General features: G+C 41.9%; 1 protein-coding gene and 1 pseudogene across 1 annotated transcript; one reads left to right on the forward strand and one right to left on the reverse strand.

The window, feature by feature from the left end:
- Positions 1-2548: 2548 nt before the first annotated feature.
- On the reverse strand, positions 2549-4843 carry LOC122012370 (annotated as a pseudogene).
- Positions 4844-10430: 5587 nt separating this feature from the next.
- On the forward strand, positions 10431-10766 carry LOC122010500. Its single transcript, XM_042567037.1, has one exon. The coding sequence runs from the start codon at positions 10431-10433 to the stop codon at positions 10764-10766; it is 336 nt and encodes a 111-aa protein (XP_042422971.1).
- Positions 10767-13653: the final 2887 nt, after the last annotated feature.

A 13653-nucleotide genomic window follows, 5' to 3' on the forward strand; every position in this document is an offset into this window, starting at 1 on the left:
TGGAGGCGCCTTCAAGGCCTTTGAAAGTGCCTTCCATGCTCAATAAAAGGAGTGCTCGCCTAAGCCAGGAAACAATTCACTCATATGAACAACTGCGCTTCTGATTGGACTTTTGAACGCTCTAACTTCCTGCTACAACTCTGCTGCAACATTGCTACACTCATCTACCACTAAGAAGCTGCCCAAACACCGAGCTCAAGCCAACCATCTTCGAAAGAGTGTTTGGTAAACTTTCATTTGTATACTTAATTATTGGAAAAAGATAAGTGCAGTGTGTTGCACTTGTTCCGACTTTCTTTGTACTCCATTCCCTCTTCTGGAGTATCTTCTCCCGAACATTAAGAGTATCTTTGAAAGAGCATCATAAATATCTCCCACTGAACATTAGGAGTATCTTCCATTGAGTATCAAAAGTATCTTCCACTAAGCATCAAAGCTAGCTTCCATCGAGGATTAGAGGCTCTAAAGTTTTTGATTAAGGATACGTGGTAATCAATGAGCATAGAAGCTAGTAGTGAAAGTCAAATTTGATTCCCTTGATTCCTTTCTCTCAATATGTGACGATCAATGAATGGAGAAGTGAGTAATGAATGTTAGATCTAATTTACTTGATGTCTTCCTCTTAATACATGATGATCAATGAATGAAGAAGCGAGTAGCAGATGTGGCAAAAAAAAGGTAATTCACTCGTCCCAGCGCCCCCACAACCCGTCTCTAAGCCAACAAGGAGGAGGTAAATCACGGGTGGCTATTAGCCATTAGTACGGGTGACCAAGGCATAGAGGAAGGCATGCTCGGACACGCTGAGTTTCAACCCAAAACCTCATGTGACAACACCTCATGCCTCAACCACCATACTGCCCCGAGGGGACTAGTAGTGGATGTCAGATTTGATTTACTTAATGTCTTCCTCTTAATACATGACGATCAATGACTGGAAAAGTGAGTAACAATTGTTAGAGGTTGTGCCTTCATTGACTAATACATGAGAAGGTGAAGGAGCATGAGACAATCGATGTGAAGATGCTTTTCACACACTTATATAAGCACTAGAAGAGGCAAGTCAGAGGGAGGATGATTTTCTTATTCTTGCAAGCGAAGGTCACTCTTCTTCACTAAGTTTTCCTTCTTCTACTTCATCTTCTTCTCTTCTTCCTTTCTTCTCACTAGTGACTGATTTGAGTATTGGAGGGATTGCGTTAGTAAAGCCGACCTGAGTTCTAACTTGTGTTAATTTCTCAAGTTTCTGGATCTGAAGGGGGGTTGATGACCTATCTAACTTTCTAGGGAGGAGAGGCCTGAGCGAGCAGAAAAAAAATACCATCAATAAATATAATAAATCATAGTATTTATTAATAAAAAACTAATGAAGGTGCAAATTCAGAATAGTAACTTCAACTTTTCCACTCATTTGTCCATCATGATATAAATACATGGTGGTAAAGGTGATTAAGTTCATCTCAGATATTTCTGATCATCTATTCCTAAGTTGACAAAAGGCGACTGCACTAACCCCCAGCGCCCCCATCAATCCATCTCAGGGCTAACATGAAAGAGGTAAATTACATGTGGCTACTAGCCTTTGGAATAGTGACTGACGCATGAGGGAGAAATTTACTTCGGCTATGCGGAGATTCGAACTATAAGCAGCACCTCATGTGCTAACCACTAGATCCTCATAGTCTATCCTCATGGTGGCAAAAGGTGAATACGCGCGCCCCCAGCGCCCCCGCCAACTCGTCCGAGAGCCAACACGAAGGAGGTAAATCATGGACGACTACTAGCTAACCTTTGGAATAATGATTAACACATAAGGGAGACATTTACCTCGGATCTATCCTCAGATTCTATAAAGAGAGATAAATAATGAAGTCAGCTTAAAGCCAACCACCAAGTTAACTAAAGGGTGGAAGGAATTTTTTTTTCTCCGAGGATATGCATCAATCAAAAATTGATCCTTTATCCGATTGTAATAAATTTATCACCCGTTAGTCAATTGGATATTCCATGGGACATAATTTAAAGACACGATAGCATGTTTAATATGTTAAATTAGAGTAATGGACATAAAATATCCTAAATTTAATATGCCCTTTCATAAACCTAGCACTTTACACTTTACCGCAATAAGCTGCGAGTTCTAATTCATTAGCCAAAGGAAGGTAACGCCTAAGGTGAATACTTGAAGTCTTGAAGCCCGTTTTTGTTCTTTCAGGTTTTGGTTTTTATTCTTCATTGTTGCTTTCGTTAGGAGTCATTTCACACAAAATATTGCCCTGAAAGCAAATCTTCTCTAACAATGTGACCACTGCTTACATAACACATAGCTCAAGCAATAAAGAATCATTTTCAGATATAGATTAAGGTTTAAGAAACAATCACCTCAGGAACAATGTCAGATATTAATTGTAAAGGGAAAAGTGCCAACAATATGAAGGTTCTGTTACACGTTGATTCTGTATGACAAACATAACAATTCTGCTATAATGCATAAATGAAATAAGCTCTTTGCTGGAAAAATGGCATCTCATTGAATAAAGCAAAAAAATATAAAAATGCGTATGTTAGAAAGTATGACGACGCCTTCAATGGCATACATGTATCGGTAACATGTAGTTTATAGATGAAAGTCAAATATACCCAAGAACACACATGTATTTTTGAAAAACATACACTAAACAATATTTGCAGAGGGAAATACCCATGGCAACACAGATAACAGACAGTAAAATATGTCGTGTTACTCTCAGAAGGTCCCGTTATTTTATGCTAAACTGATGTTGGAGGTAAATTATATATCATGGGCACTCCAAATGCTCCAACATTTGGTGCAGTTTTGAAGTTTGTCGATGAAGTAAAGGTTTGAGTCTGGAAGACGAAACACCACTCAGCCATCTTTTTGCATCATACATTTCATTCCATGCCTGCACTATCTCATCAATCTTGAAACCCAATTCTGGAATAATAGCAGATTTCATAGTCATTTCACTAAAAACTACAATATCTGAGATGTTCATCTAATGGAAGAATGATAATATGTTATATCATAGATGACTCATAAACCATACTTCTAGATTGGGAAGAAAATTGAGTGGAGGCATTATTCAGTTGCCAATCATGTCCGTTCATAGGCTTGGATTGCAAAACTGGAGTCAAGTTAGCATTTAGATGAACTTTGATGCTTAACTTGCAAAAGCTATCAGGAGTGGACAAATCCTTGAAAAACATCTTTCAATAAAGAGATGTGGAAAGTATTTGTCAGCCAACATTACTCCACAGATTTACTATCACTGCACAATCCAAAAATTCTACCACATCAACATCCTTAGTCGTTCTTTAACTAGCATGAGTTTAAAAACTGTAAGTTGTAGTTGCTAACTCCAATTCATAATGCTTGGTTGCTTCAAAAACAAGGTTTATGATGATTGCTCAAAAGACCTCAAAGGTTTATAGTGGAAAATTTAGATAGCCATGTTTATGTTAAGCATAATCATTAACCTAAGCATTTGACATGGAGAAAGAATTAACAGAAAACTAGTGGAAATTTTTTGCAAACACCAACAGAATTGAGAATACCTAGTCTTTGAAGATTTAGGAACTTAAATTTCAGGGCAATTGGATGATTAACAAATTACATAATAAGCAACAATAAAAGATCTTTCAGTCTCACTAATCTCTTTAAGGATAGATTTTTGACATTCTTGAGTAGTTTCATTGGCACAATGGCTTTTGACCATCACAGCAATATCAGTTGAAGAAGCTTTAGCCAGCGTAAATTTATCCATTGCTGTCATGAGGCACTCTTCCCAAAGTGCAATGCCTGATTTGAATTCCACAACAGATCGCTCATAAAGCACAGTTCCTCATAAAGCACTCTTCCCAAAGGCACTCTTCAGATGTAGTGATTGTCACCAAGTCGCGCTCTTTATCCATAAATTTGATAAGGAAAGTCTCTAGTCTTGGAAATTTGTTACAAATGATCTCCCTCAACTGCAACATTGCGCAATTAGCTGGTACCTGAGCATATCTAATATCTTCGCCAAAGACTAACTTCATACTCTTCATAGACTCTTCTTTAGCTTGAACATGCTTCTCATCCACGACCACAATCTTCTCCACATACTTATAGCTCTTCTTCTTCCTTAGCTTCTGTTTCTTCACCGGAGTTTATGGAAGTGGAGAAACTGCCCTATCGTCGAACATGGTGGTCATTTCCTTAATCTCTTTTTTCATTCGTTCTGAAATCTCCAACGCTGCAATATTATTTGGTTCCAATCTCAAAACTAAATCAGCATCCTCGCAGGCTAAATCCAACATGTCCAAGGCTTCAAAGCATTTAGCCCTCTTCACCAGAGCCTTACTGTAATTGGGAACAACCTCAGGGGCAAGGTTACATTCATTGATTGCTTGGTGGTAGTCCTCAGGGTTCATCTGCATACAACAAGCTGCCATGTTGCTGCGGACGTATGCAACATCAATATGGTTCTTTGGAAGAAGCTTAATGGCTTTCTCGTATTTCAGGAGGGCGTCCTCGTACTCCCTTCTCTGGAACAACTTGTTGCCTTCTTTCTTGTCCTGAGCCATCTCAATGAAGATTGTTGTATCTTCGTTAACAAATGTAGCGCTACGGTTGAAAGATCTGGAATTTTTGGGCCCTGATACTCTCAGTCTAACCGAGTTAAGACCTGGCTTATTCATTTCCATTTTGCAATACTCGATCCTAATCACAATCTTTTCTTATAAAAAAACAATTCTCGTCTTCGATTACTACAATTTACGAAGAATATAAAAAGAATATCCACGAAGAACACAATTTACGAAAAATGCAAGAGTACAGAGAACGGGTTTCAGCTGATTCAACGGGTCTTCCAACAAACCCTAGATAGCCGAAGGGCAAGCGCGCAATTGCACGAGTAAAAAACACAGTGTCGCAATAGGGTTCTCAAATTTCCCCCCAGCTAAGCCGTAGTAATCAGGAATCCAATCTCATTCAAATATCAAATTCCAACAAGAATCAACGAAGCGGAACCTCAAATCATTTTGATATGAGAAAGGGAACTTATCTGAACCAAGGCCTCCTGTTCCTAGTCTCATCGACACCCGAAACACCTGCGACCAAAATCCCCGTCTCCCGCCTCCGGAACTCAAAAAGTCGGAATCTTTCGGGTCCGAGGAGGTTGGAATTCCCTTTCCTCGATGGAAAGGGCACAAATTACTCACCAAATGCAGAGGACCCCCATGTCTCGTAGAAGCTCGAAAGCTCTCCACCATGCCCCCACGGGCGGGATCAGCCGGTTATGACATGGATTCTTGTAACATGGGTCGAGAGGTCGAGGGTCTGCGGCAGCAAATGCGATAACATCAATATCTGTCCGTGCTAAACACCTGAGACCACCATGTCATAGCCGGGCCCGTATTCACCGTGATTTACTCCCTCTCATACTTGTAGGGCCGGGGTGAGGGGGCCGCTGGGTTGGCGGTTCCAACCTTTTGCAACATCGAAAGCTCTCCACCATGCCCCCGCGGGCTGGATCAACCGGCGTGGCATTCTTGCACAATGGGTTGTATGGTCGAAGGTTCACGGACACGCACTGGATGAATAATCTGGGTCGGCTGTGTTAAATTCCGGAGACACGACGCTTTAACCGGGCCAGCATTCACCGCTGATTTACTTCCTCCTAGGATTCCTGTGGGGCCAGGCCTAAGGGGCCGCTGAGCGCCGGGACCCACTTTTTTGCACAATCGAAAGCTCTCCACCATCCCCTAATTGGACGACGGGCGCAACTATGGCTAGAAATGGGTAGTAGATTGTCGCCACACGCCACCACACTTTTCGTTGGTGAGGTGGGTGGAGGCAGGACACGCATCATAATTAATATATTCATATATAGGATTTTATAGGGCTGAAAAATCATGTGGTTGAATTTAACGAGTTCGGATCCGCTGTTTTTAAATTTTTCTGTCCTCCTATTTTGTTAGGATGTTTTTAAATTTTTCTGTTCTCGTATTTTGTTAGGATGAATCAGATTATATCTTAAGAATATCTTATATATCATGAGGATATTATACATATCTTAAAAATGTTATGATATCTTAAAATATAATTTGATCCGTCTAATCAATAGAAGACACGGGGATAGAAAAATTTAAAGACAGAAGACCTGAATTGGAATTTAACACACCGGTTGAGAAATATTTTTTAAAAAATATATATATAGAATTAAAATAGAGTATTATATCAGTTGGTCGATTGCTTGCAAAGTACGTGGATGATGCTAAGAATTTCTTACGTGTCATTTAAAATTTTGGCATTTGAGTTTCTCTGGGTTACAACTTTATTTTTGAGAGAAGGATCAAGATAGGAGGAGCTGGATCACCAAATGCGCTTACAAAGTTTAAGAGAAGGAGAGTTAAAGGAGGCAGTTATGAGGTGTTCTTGTTCAGATACTTCGATGTTTAATTTAGTTTATAGTAGTTTTCGTATATGTGAACATACCTTGGCTTATAAACGTGGCTTCTTTTATATGGCAAAAGGTAAAATCATTCACCCCCAGTGCCCCGTCGCACCCGACCCAAGATCATCACGAGGAAAGTAAATCATAACATCCTGAGCGAGCATGTAGCAGATGGGATGAATTACACAGAGACTAGACATTTACGTCCTGACTATATCTTGAATTTCAACCCTATAATATTATGTAACAAGCATCCCACCACATACCCTGAGTTTCTTTTATAACATCTTTGAAATGATGTTCTTTTCTCATTATAATTAATGTCATGTCATGGTAAAAAAAAATTTCACATCAATATATCTTCCCTATAGGTGATTGCCCATACTCTACATTTTGTATAATCATCCCACCCCATATGCTTTGCCACGTGTCATTGTGTTTATAACGTTAGTCCATGAGATAAGTGTCCATTGGAAGTGTACGTCGCATTAAGTAATGGAAGCTTGAGCATGTTGGTGTAAGTTATCGAGAGACCTGAGCCCCTAAAGTCGAATGAACCTAGAGGTGAGATGAGCATTGGATCAAGAAGCTCAGTTCTTGAATCAGATGGACTGACTAGAGTAAGAGAACTAGATCGAGGAGTTGAACCTCTAGAGTCGAGTGAAGAGATTGGAGGTGAGGAGAGCATTGGATCGGGGAGATGAGCTCTTGGAGTTCGATAGATCGACTGGAGGTGAGTATAGCACTGGATTAGGGAGTTGAGCCCTTGGAGTCAGACGGACCGCCTAGAGGTGAGCAAAGCATTGGGTCAAGGAGTTGAACCCTTGAAGTTGGGTGGGCCAACTCAACGTGAGCAAAGCATGGGATCAAAAAACTAAGCTCCTAGAGTCAGGTGATCCAACTAGAGATGAGTAGAGCACTGGATTGGAGAGCTAAGCCTCTGAAGTCAAGTGAACCAACTGGAGATGAGTAAAGCATTGGATCAAGGAATTGAGTCGCTGGAGTCATGTGCACCAACTGGGGTACTGAGTTGAATGGAAATGACTTAGAAGATTTGACCTAAATGTCAAGTGAACCGCAATCGAGAGAGGAGAGCTAAGTCGGATAAGATCCTAAGGTGGTGAGCCGATTGATCATGATTCTTCTCACTTTGGGCTATTCAAGTGGAAGCGACTCAGTTAATCCTCTTTGACTGTTGACCACCCTTTCACTGGCCCACTCTAAATATTTTTTAAGTTTTATTAGGGGGTATTTGGTTAAATGATGAGAATAATTATGGGTATGAGTTTGATAGTAGGGTGGAATAGGAATAGGAATGGAAATGAAACCCATCAAGTTATATGGATTTGATTGATTCCCATAAATTTAGTAATCATTCTCAAAATGTCATTCTCAAATCCATAATCTAAACATTATTTTTTATTATCATTTCATTTTCTCATTTTCAAACCCATCAACCAAACACCCTTTAAATTTGTCATGAAAATTGAATGTGAGTTTGCCAATTTCTCATCGTAAGGCTCACAACACCGAGTTCAAACACAACGACGATGGATCCCGGGTAACATTTACAATTTTGCATGTTGCACCAACTCCTGTGTTTACGGGGAAAAAATTTTAAAATTTTGATCAGGTCCATGCAACTCCGGTGTTTTTATAAAATACCTATATAAGTTTTATTAAATATTAAATTTTTTTAACAAAAATAAATGAATCGAATAATCAAATAAAATGAAGGTGCTAAATTAAAATTGAATTGAACTTAAATTAATTTGAATTTAATAGTCAAATTATTACTCAACTAAATATAATTAGATTACAGTGATCCAATTAATTTTAAACGAGCTAACAAATTTTTTTAATCTGGTCTTTTCTTTTATTTTTCCACTACACAGCAACCTTCTCATACTGCCTTGCGTCCAAACACTGACTTAACGCCGACTTTTCCTCTTAATCAGGGATGTAAATATGTCAAACCGAGTCGAATAATATTAAGCTCGAACTTGACTCGTTTAAGTTATATTCGGACTTGAGATCGGCTCAAGCTCGAATCGAACTTTTATCATAAAGCTCGAGCTAGGCTTATTTTGAAATTACTAAACTCGTGAACAGTTCGAGCTCGGCTCGTTATGAGCTCGATTATCATAGTTAATGGGTCTAACTCGTTAAGAGAGCTCGAGCTCATTTTCGGACTCGTTTTAGAGCTCATTTTTGGACTCGTTTTAAGGCTCATTTTAATTTGCTGGCTTATTAAGCGAGCTCGAAAACTCATTTGAATAGATATTCAACAAACCTAACAACTAAAATAATATAAACTCAATACATCATTGAATATCCTAAACTACTACATTAAACTTTCAAACTCAACACAACATTGAACATGTTTACGAGCCCTTTAATCGAGCTGAGCTCGAGCTCGAATTCACGAACTTATAAAGAGCCGAGCTCGAGTCCGAGGCCTATAAACGAACATATTCTCGAGCCCTTTCAACGAGCCGAGCTCGAACTCGAGCCCGAGCTCGCGAGCCTTTAATGAACATGTTTGTGAGCTCACGAGCCGAATATCCTTAAGCTCGAGCTTAGCTCGATAAAATTGTCAAGCTCGAAATCGAGCTCAAGCTCGGCTAGATAAGCTGAACGAACGAACTCAAACGAGCTTTTTACCAAATCGAGTTCTGAATAGCCTGCGAACCATTTGGTTCATTTAAATCCCTACTTATGATGTTCTCTCTCTCTTTTTTTTTTAAATGTATTTATCTACCGATGTGATGATAAGGGAGGGTCCACCTATCACAAGTCAATTGACACGGTATTGGTCAAAGTCAAGGCGGTCAACGTCGGGCTTACGGTTATCCCGATCGGCAAAGGAGTGGTCGATCGGACATCATCCGGCCGGTCAGAGCATCATGGGTTGGTCGGCAGGAAAACGAGTCGCTTGGACCGCCCATTCAGAGCAAGGAATGACATTACATAGGAGGAGACAAGAAAGCAAAATAGAACACACCGTCTATCATTAAATATGAAAAAGCCAAGATAAAGAAGAATAGTACTAAATTATCATCAATGCACAAAAGTCAAGACAAAGAAGTCTTCCTCTGACAATTAATATCATTAAATAAGGCAAATAAACAATCACAGAAAAAAGTTTAAAAGGGTATGTCAGGTATGAAAAAGGTAAGATTTATCATTTTCTTGATTACTCATTCTCTTCTTAATTTTGACTAGAGCGTTGGAGGGCCAATCTCAGGGACTCCTTCCCTGGTTTAGTTTTCTTTTGTAGGATTGTAGTCTTCATCCCATCAGCGATCACCCCATCCCCGTCTTTCCAGCTTCCTTCATTTGGACAGGATTAATTTGGCGTCGTCTGTGGAAGCATAGCCTGCATCCGAATATGGAAAAGTTGGACGACTCACAATAATGACGCTAACGCAAGAGGATCTCGATGCACTGAAAGCTCGAGTGACGAAGATATTGGAGCAACAACAATAAGCATTGGCCGATCGACCAACACATGAGCTTGCTGCCTTTGCAGCAGATCAACAGACTAAAAGAGGAGATCAAGTTGATCAACTTTTCGCTCGGCAGCCAAATAGGAGATCGATTAGCTCCTATGGGGACACTGGTAATATGCCAGCCCCCTTTAACCGAGCACTACCATGGGCTCCCCGAAAAGAAAGGGGTCGAGCGGATAGAGATTGGGGATCTTCCTCGGATGAGGTGCCCGTACGGGATGCACGAAAGGGAAAAGCGCCGAGGGAAGACAACTCGCCCAACGGGTCAATCAACAATTTTCGGAGGGGATCCTAAATGGCCCTCTGCCAAAGCATTACACCCCGCTGACGATCGGAGAGTACAATGGAACAACCGATCCCGACGATCATTTGGCTAAGTTTGACAACGCGGCCACCCTTCAATAGTACATGGACGGGGTGAAATGCTGAGTATTCCTTACTACTCTATCTGGATCGACGCACGATGGTTAAATGGTTGCCAAACAGCTCGATTTACAACTTTATGGACTTCCGAGCAGCATTCCTACACCACTTTGCTAGTAGTCGCTGCCACCAGAAGACTAGCATGAATCTCTTCTCATTGAAGCAAGGGCCCCGAGAGGTCCTGAGGGTCTATATCCAGCGCTTCAATCAGGTGGCGATGAACATTCCAGCAGTCTCCTCATACGTGTTGGTAAACGCCTTCACCATAGGGCTCACCAAGGGAGAGTTCTTTCAATCGCTCATTCGGCGGCTGCCGAAGGACTTTGGTCATCTCCAAAAGAAGGCCAATGAGTATATTAATGTGGAAGAAGCCTAAATGACAAGGAAGACAGAGACGGATGCTGAGCTCATAGTAGCATCCGAGCGGTGTCAATCGAGCAGTCATCAGCTACCTAAAGGGCCCCGATCGGAAGCCCCTGCACATCAGGAGACTAAGTCACATGTCGTACAGCAGGTGGCGGCCACGTGTCCAAGAGGCAAGAGGTGAGTACAAATGTTTTGCACTTTCGACCAATCAACAACGTACAACACCAAGGACTGCTACGACCTGGCAGCTAGTAGGTTGGTTCTGCGCGGATACCACCGCAATTCACCACTTCCAAATCGGCATCATAGAAGTTGATCTGCAGAACGAAGGAAGGAGGAGAGGACGACCGAGCCACGCCACCACCATAGGGACTGAATCCCTGCCCGAGCCTCTTCCGAATGGACCAGACCATCCGCAAGGGAAGAAGAGAACCGGAATAAGGTCGCTCGAAGGGAGATAGGAATGATTGCCGGAGGACCGACCATCAGAGATTTTAACGGAGCAAGGAAGTTACATGCTCGACGGCTCGAGATACATGTTGTTGGCTGCAGTAATGAAAAAGCTTAGGGACCCGAAATTAGTTTCGGGCCTAAGGATTTGGAAGGAGTGGAGGTCCCCCACAATGATACCTTAATCATCTGAGTGATAATTGCCAATTATACTGTCCATCGAATTTTTATTGATACAGGGAGCTTGGTAAATCATATAGCGAAAGGTATTCGACCAATTACAAATTGATCGGAATGAACTGCTACCAATAACGACTCCGCTCTACGGCTTCACGAGCAATGAAGTGTTGTCGATCTATCAGATCAAGTTAGTCATCTCACTCGGAGAAGAACCCCTGAAGTGGACAAGAACCACAAATTTCATAGTGGTAGACACACCCTCAGCCTACAATATTATTTTGGGTCAACCGACACTCAATGAGTTTCGAGTGGTGGTATCCACCTACTGCCAGAAAATCAAGTTTCTAGTGAGGGACAAGGTGGGTGAGGTCAAAGGAGATCAACTGGCCGCTTGGTGTTGTTACGTCGAGATGGTCAGAACGGAAGCATGAGCCGCTCAGAAGACACCTCGCCTGGAGGTGAACGCTATCACTGAACCCCCCCCTGTTGGTCTACGAAGAGAAAGAAGGAGTTTAGATCCACCCTAACCGCCCGGAAGCAACTACTTTTATTGCTGTCGATCTAGAGGGTGAGAAAAAGATGGAGCTAATAGCCTGCCTCAGACAGAATCACGACATGTTCGCTTGGTCGACACGCGAGCTTTCTAGTGTTTCGCCAAGTGTGGCTCAGCACGAGTTACACGTCCGACCGGACTCTCGACCAGTGAAACAAAGAAAAGGAACTTCAGTGCAGAACATAACTTGGTCATTCGAGTGGAGATATAGAAATTACTGGAGGTTAGCCACATACGGGAGGTACAATTTCTGAGCTAGCTTGCTAACATCGTACTGTTCCCCAAGTCGGGTGACAAATGGAGGGTATGCATAAATTTCTGCGACCTGAATAAGGCATGCCCGAAGGATTTCTATTCGTTGCCCTAGATAGACCAAATGGTGGATTCTACGGCAGGCTGCGAGCTGATCTGCATGCTTGACGCATATTAAGGTTATCACCAAGTGCCTCTCGCCCGAGATGATCAAGAAAAGGTTAGCTTTATCACGGCCGACAGAACGTTCTGCTATAACGTCATGTCGTTCAGACTAAAGAACGTCGACGCCACCTACCAAAGGCTTATGAACAAGGTATTCCAGAGGCAGATCAACCGTAATATAGAGATATATGTCGATGACATATTAATAAAATCTCCAAGAGCTATTGATCTTTGCACAGACATCAAGGAGACCTGCCAAACTCTGAGGGCTTATAGAATAAAGTTGAACCCGAACAAGTGCCTGTTCGGCGCCAAGAGCAGTCGATTCTTGGGATACATCATCACCGAGCGAGGAATGAGGCCAATCCAAGCAAGGTCAAGACTCTACAAGATATGTCACCACCACGTAACTTGAAGGAAGCTCAACGGCTAACCGAGCACATTACCGTTCTATCCAGATTCATATCTAAATCATCCGACTGGAACCTACCGTTCTTCAAGGTGCTGCGTCAGGTGACAAAATTCTAATGGGATGTGGAGTGCGACTGGGCTTTTGAAGAGCTTAAAGATTATCTCAATTCCTTTCCTATATTAGCTAATTCGAGCGCATGAGAGTCGATCTGGATCTATCTATCATCCACCGAGAATGCGGTCGGCTCGGCATTAGTTAAGAAAAATGGGCAAAAGCAACAACCTGTGTATTTTTTAAGTCATATATTAAAAGGCGTCAAGTCCCGCTACACTAGTCTGGAAAAGTTAGCTTACACTTTAGTACTAGCCGCTCAGAGACTCCGCCCCGTACTTCCTCTCCCATCCAATCGTCGTGATGACCAACAGTACCTTGGGTAGAGTCCTCCTTAACCCAGAAGCTCCGATTGGCTAATCAAGTGGACTAAGCTTAACCCAGAGACTAAGATAAGTGAGTTTGACATCCAATACCAGCCTCGAACGACGATAAAAGCTCAAGCCTTGGTTGACTTCGTCACAGAAATCTAGAGTGGTGAGTTAGAAGTCACTTGGAGAATATATGTGGATGACTCTTCCACCCGACAAGGCAACAGAATTGGTATCCTGCTCATTTCCCTAAGGGAAGACTGAATGTAACTTTTCCTTCGGTTGGATTATCGCGCCACCAACAATGAGGCCGAGTATGAAGCCTTGATAGCCGACTTGCAAGCAGCGAGGCATGTTGAATCCACAAAGATCCTCATTCACTCAGATTCCCAGTTGCCCGCCCAGCAGCTAGTGGGGCCATTCGAGATTATCAACCCTTGACTCAAGTTATATGCAGAAGCCT

The sequence above is a fragment of the Zingiber officinale genome, chromosome 8A (assembly GCF_018446385.1).
Source record: "Zingiber officinale cultivar Zhangliang chromosome 8A, Zo_v1.1, whole genome shotgun sequence".
Taxonomy (NCBI): domain Eukaryota; kingdom Viridiplantae; phylum Streptophyta; class Magnoliopsida; order Zingiberales; family Zingiberaceae; genus Zingiber; species Zingiber officinale.

Excerpts from the sequence above, each read along its gene's own strand:
- LOC122010500 (XM_042567037.1), top strand. The coding sequence starts at position 10,431 with ATGGTTAAATGGTTGCCAAACAGCTCGATTTACAACTTTATGGACTTC.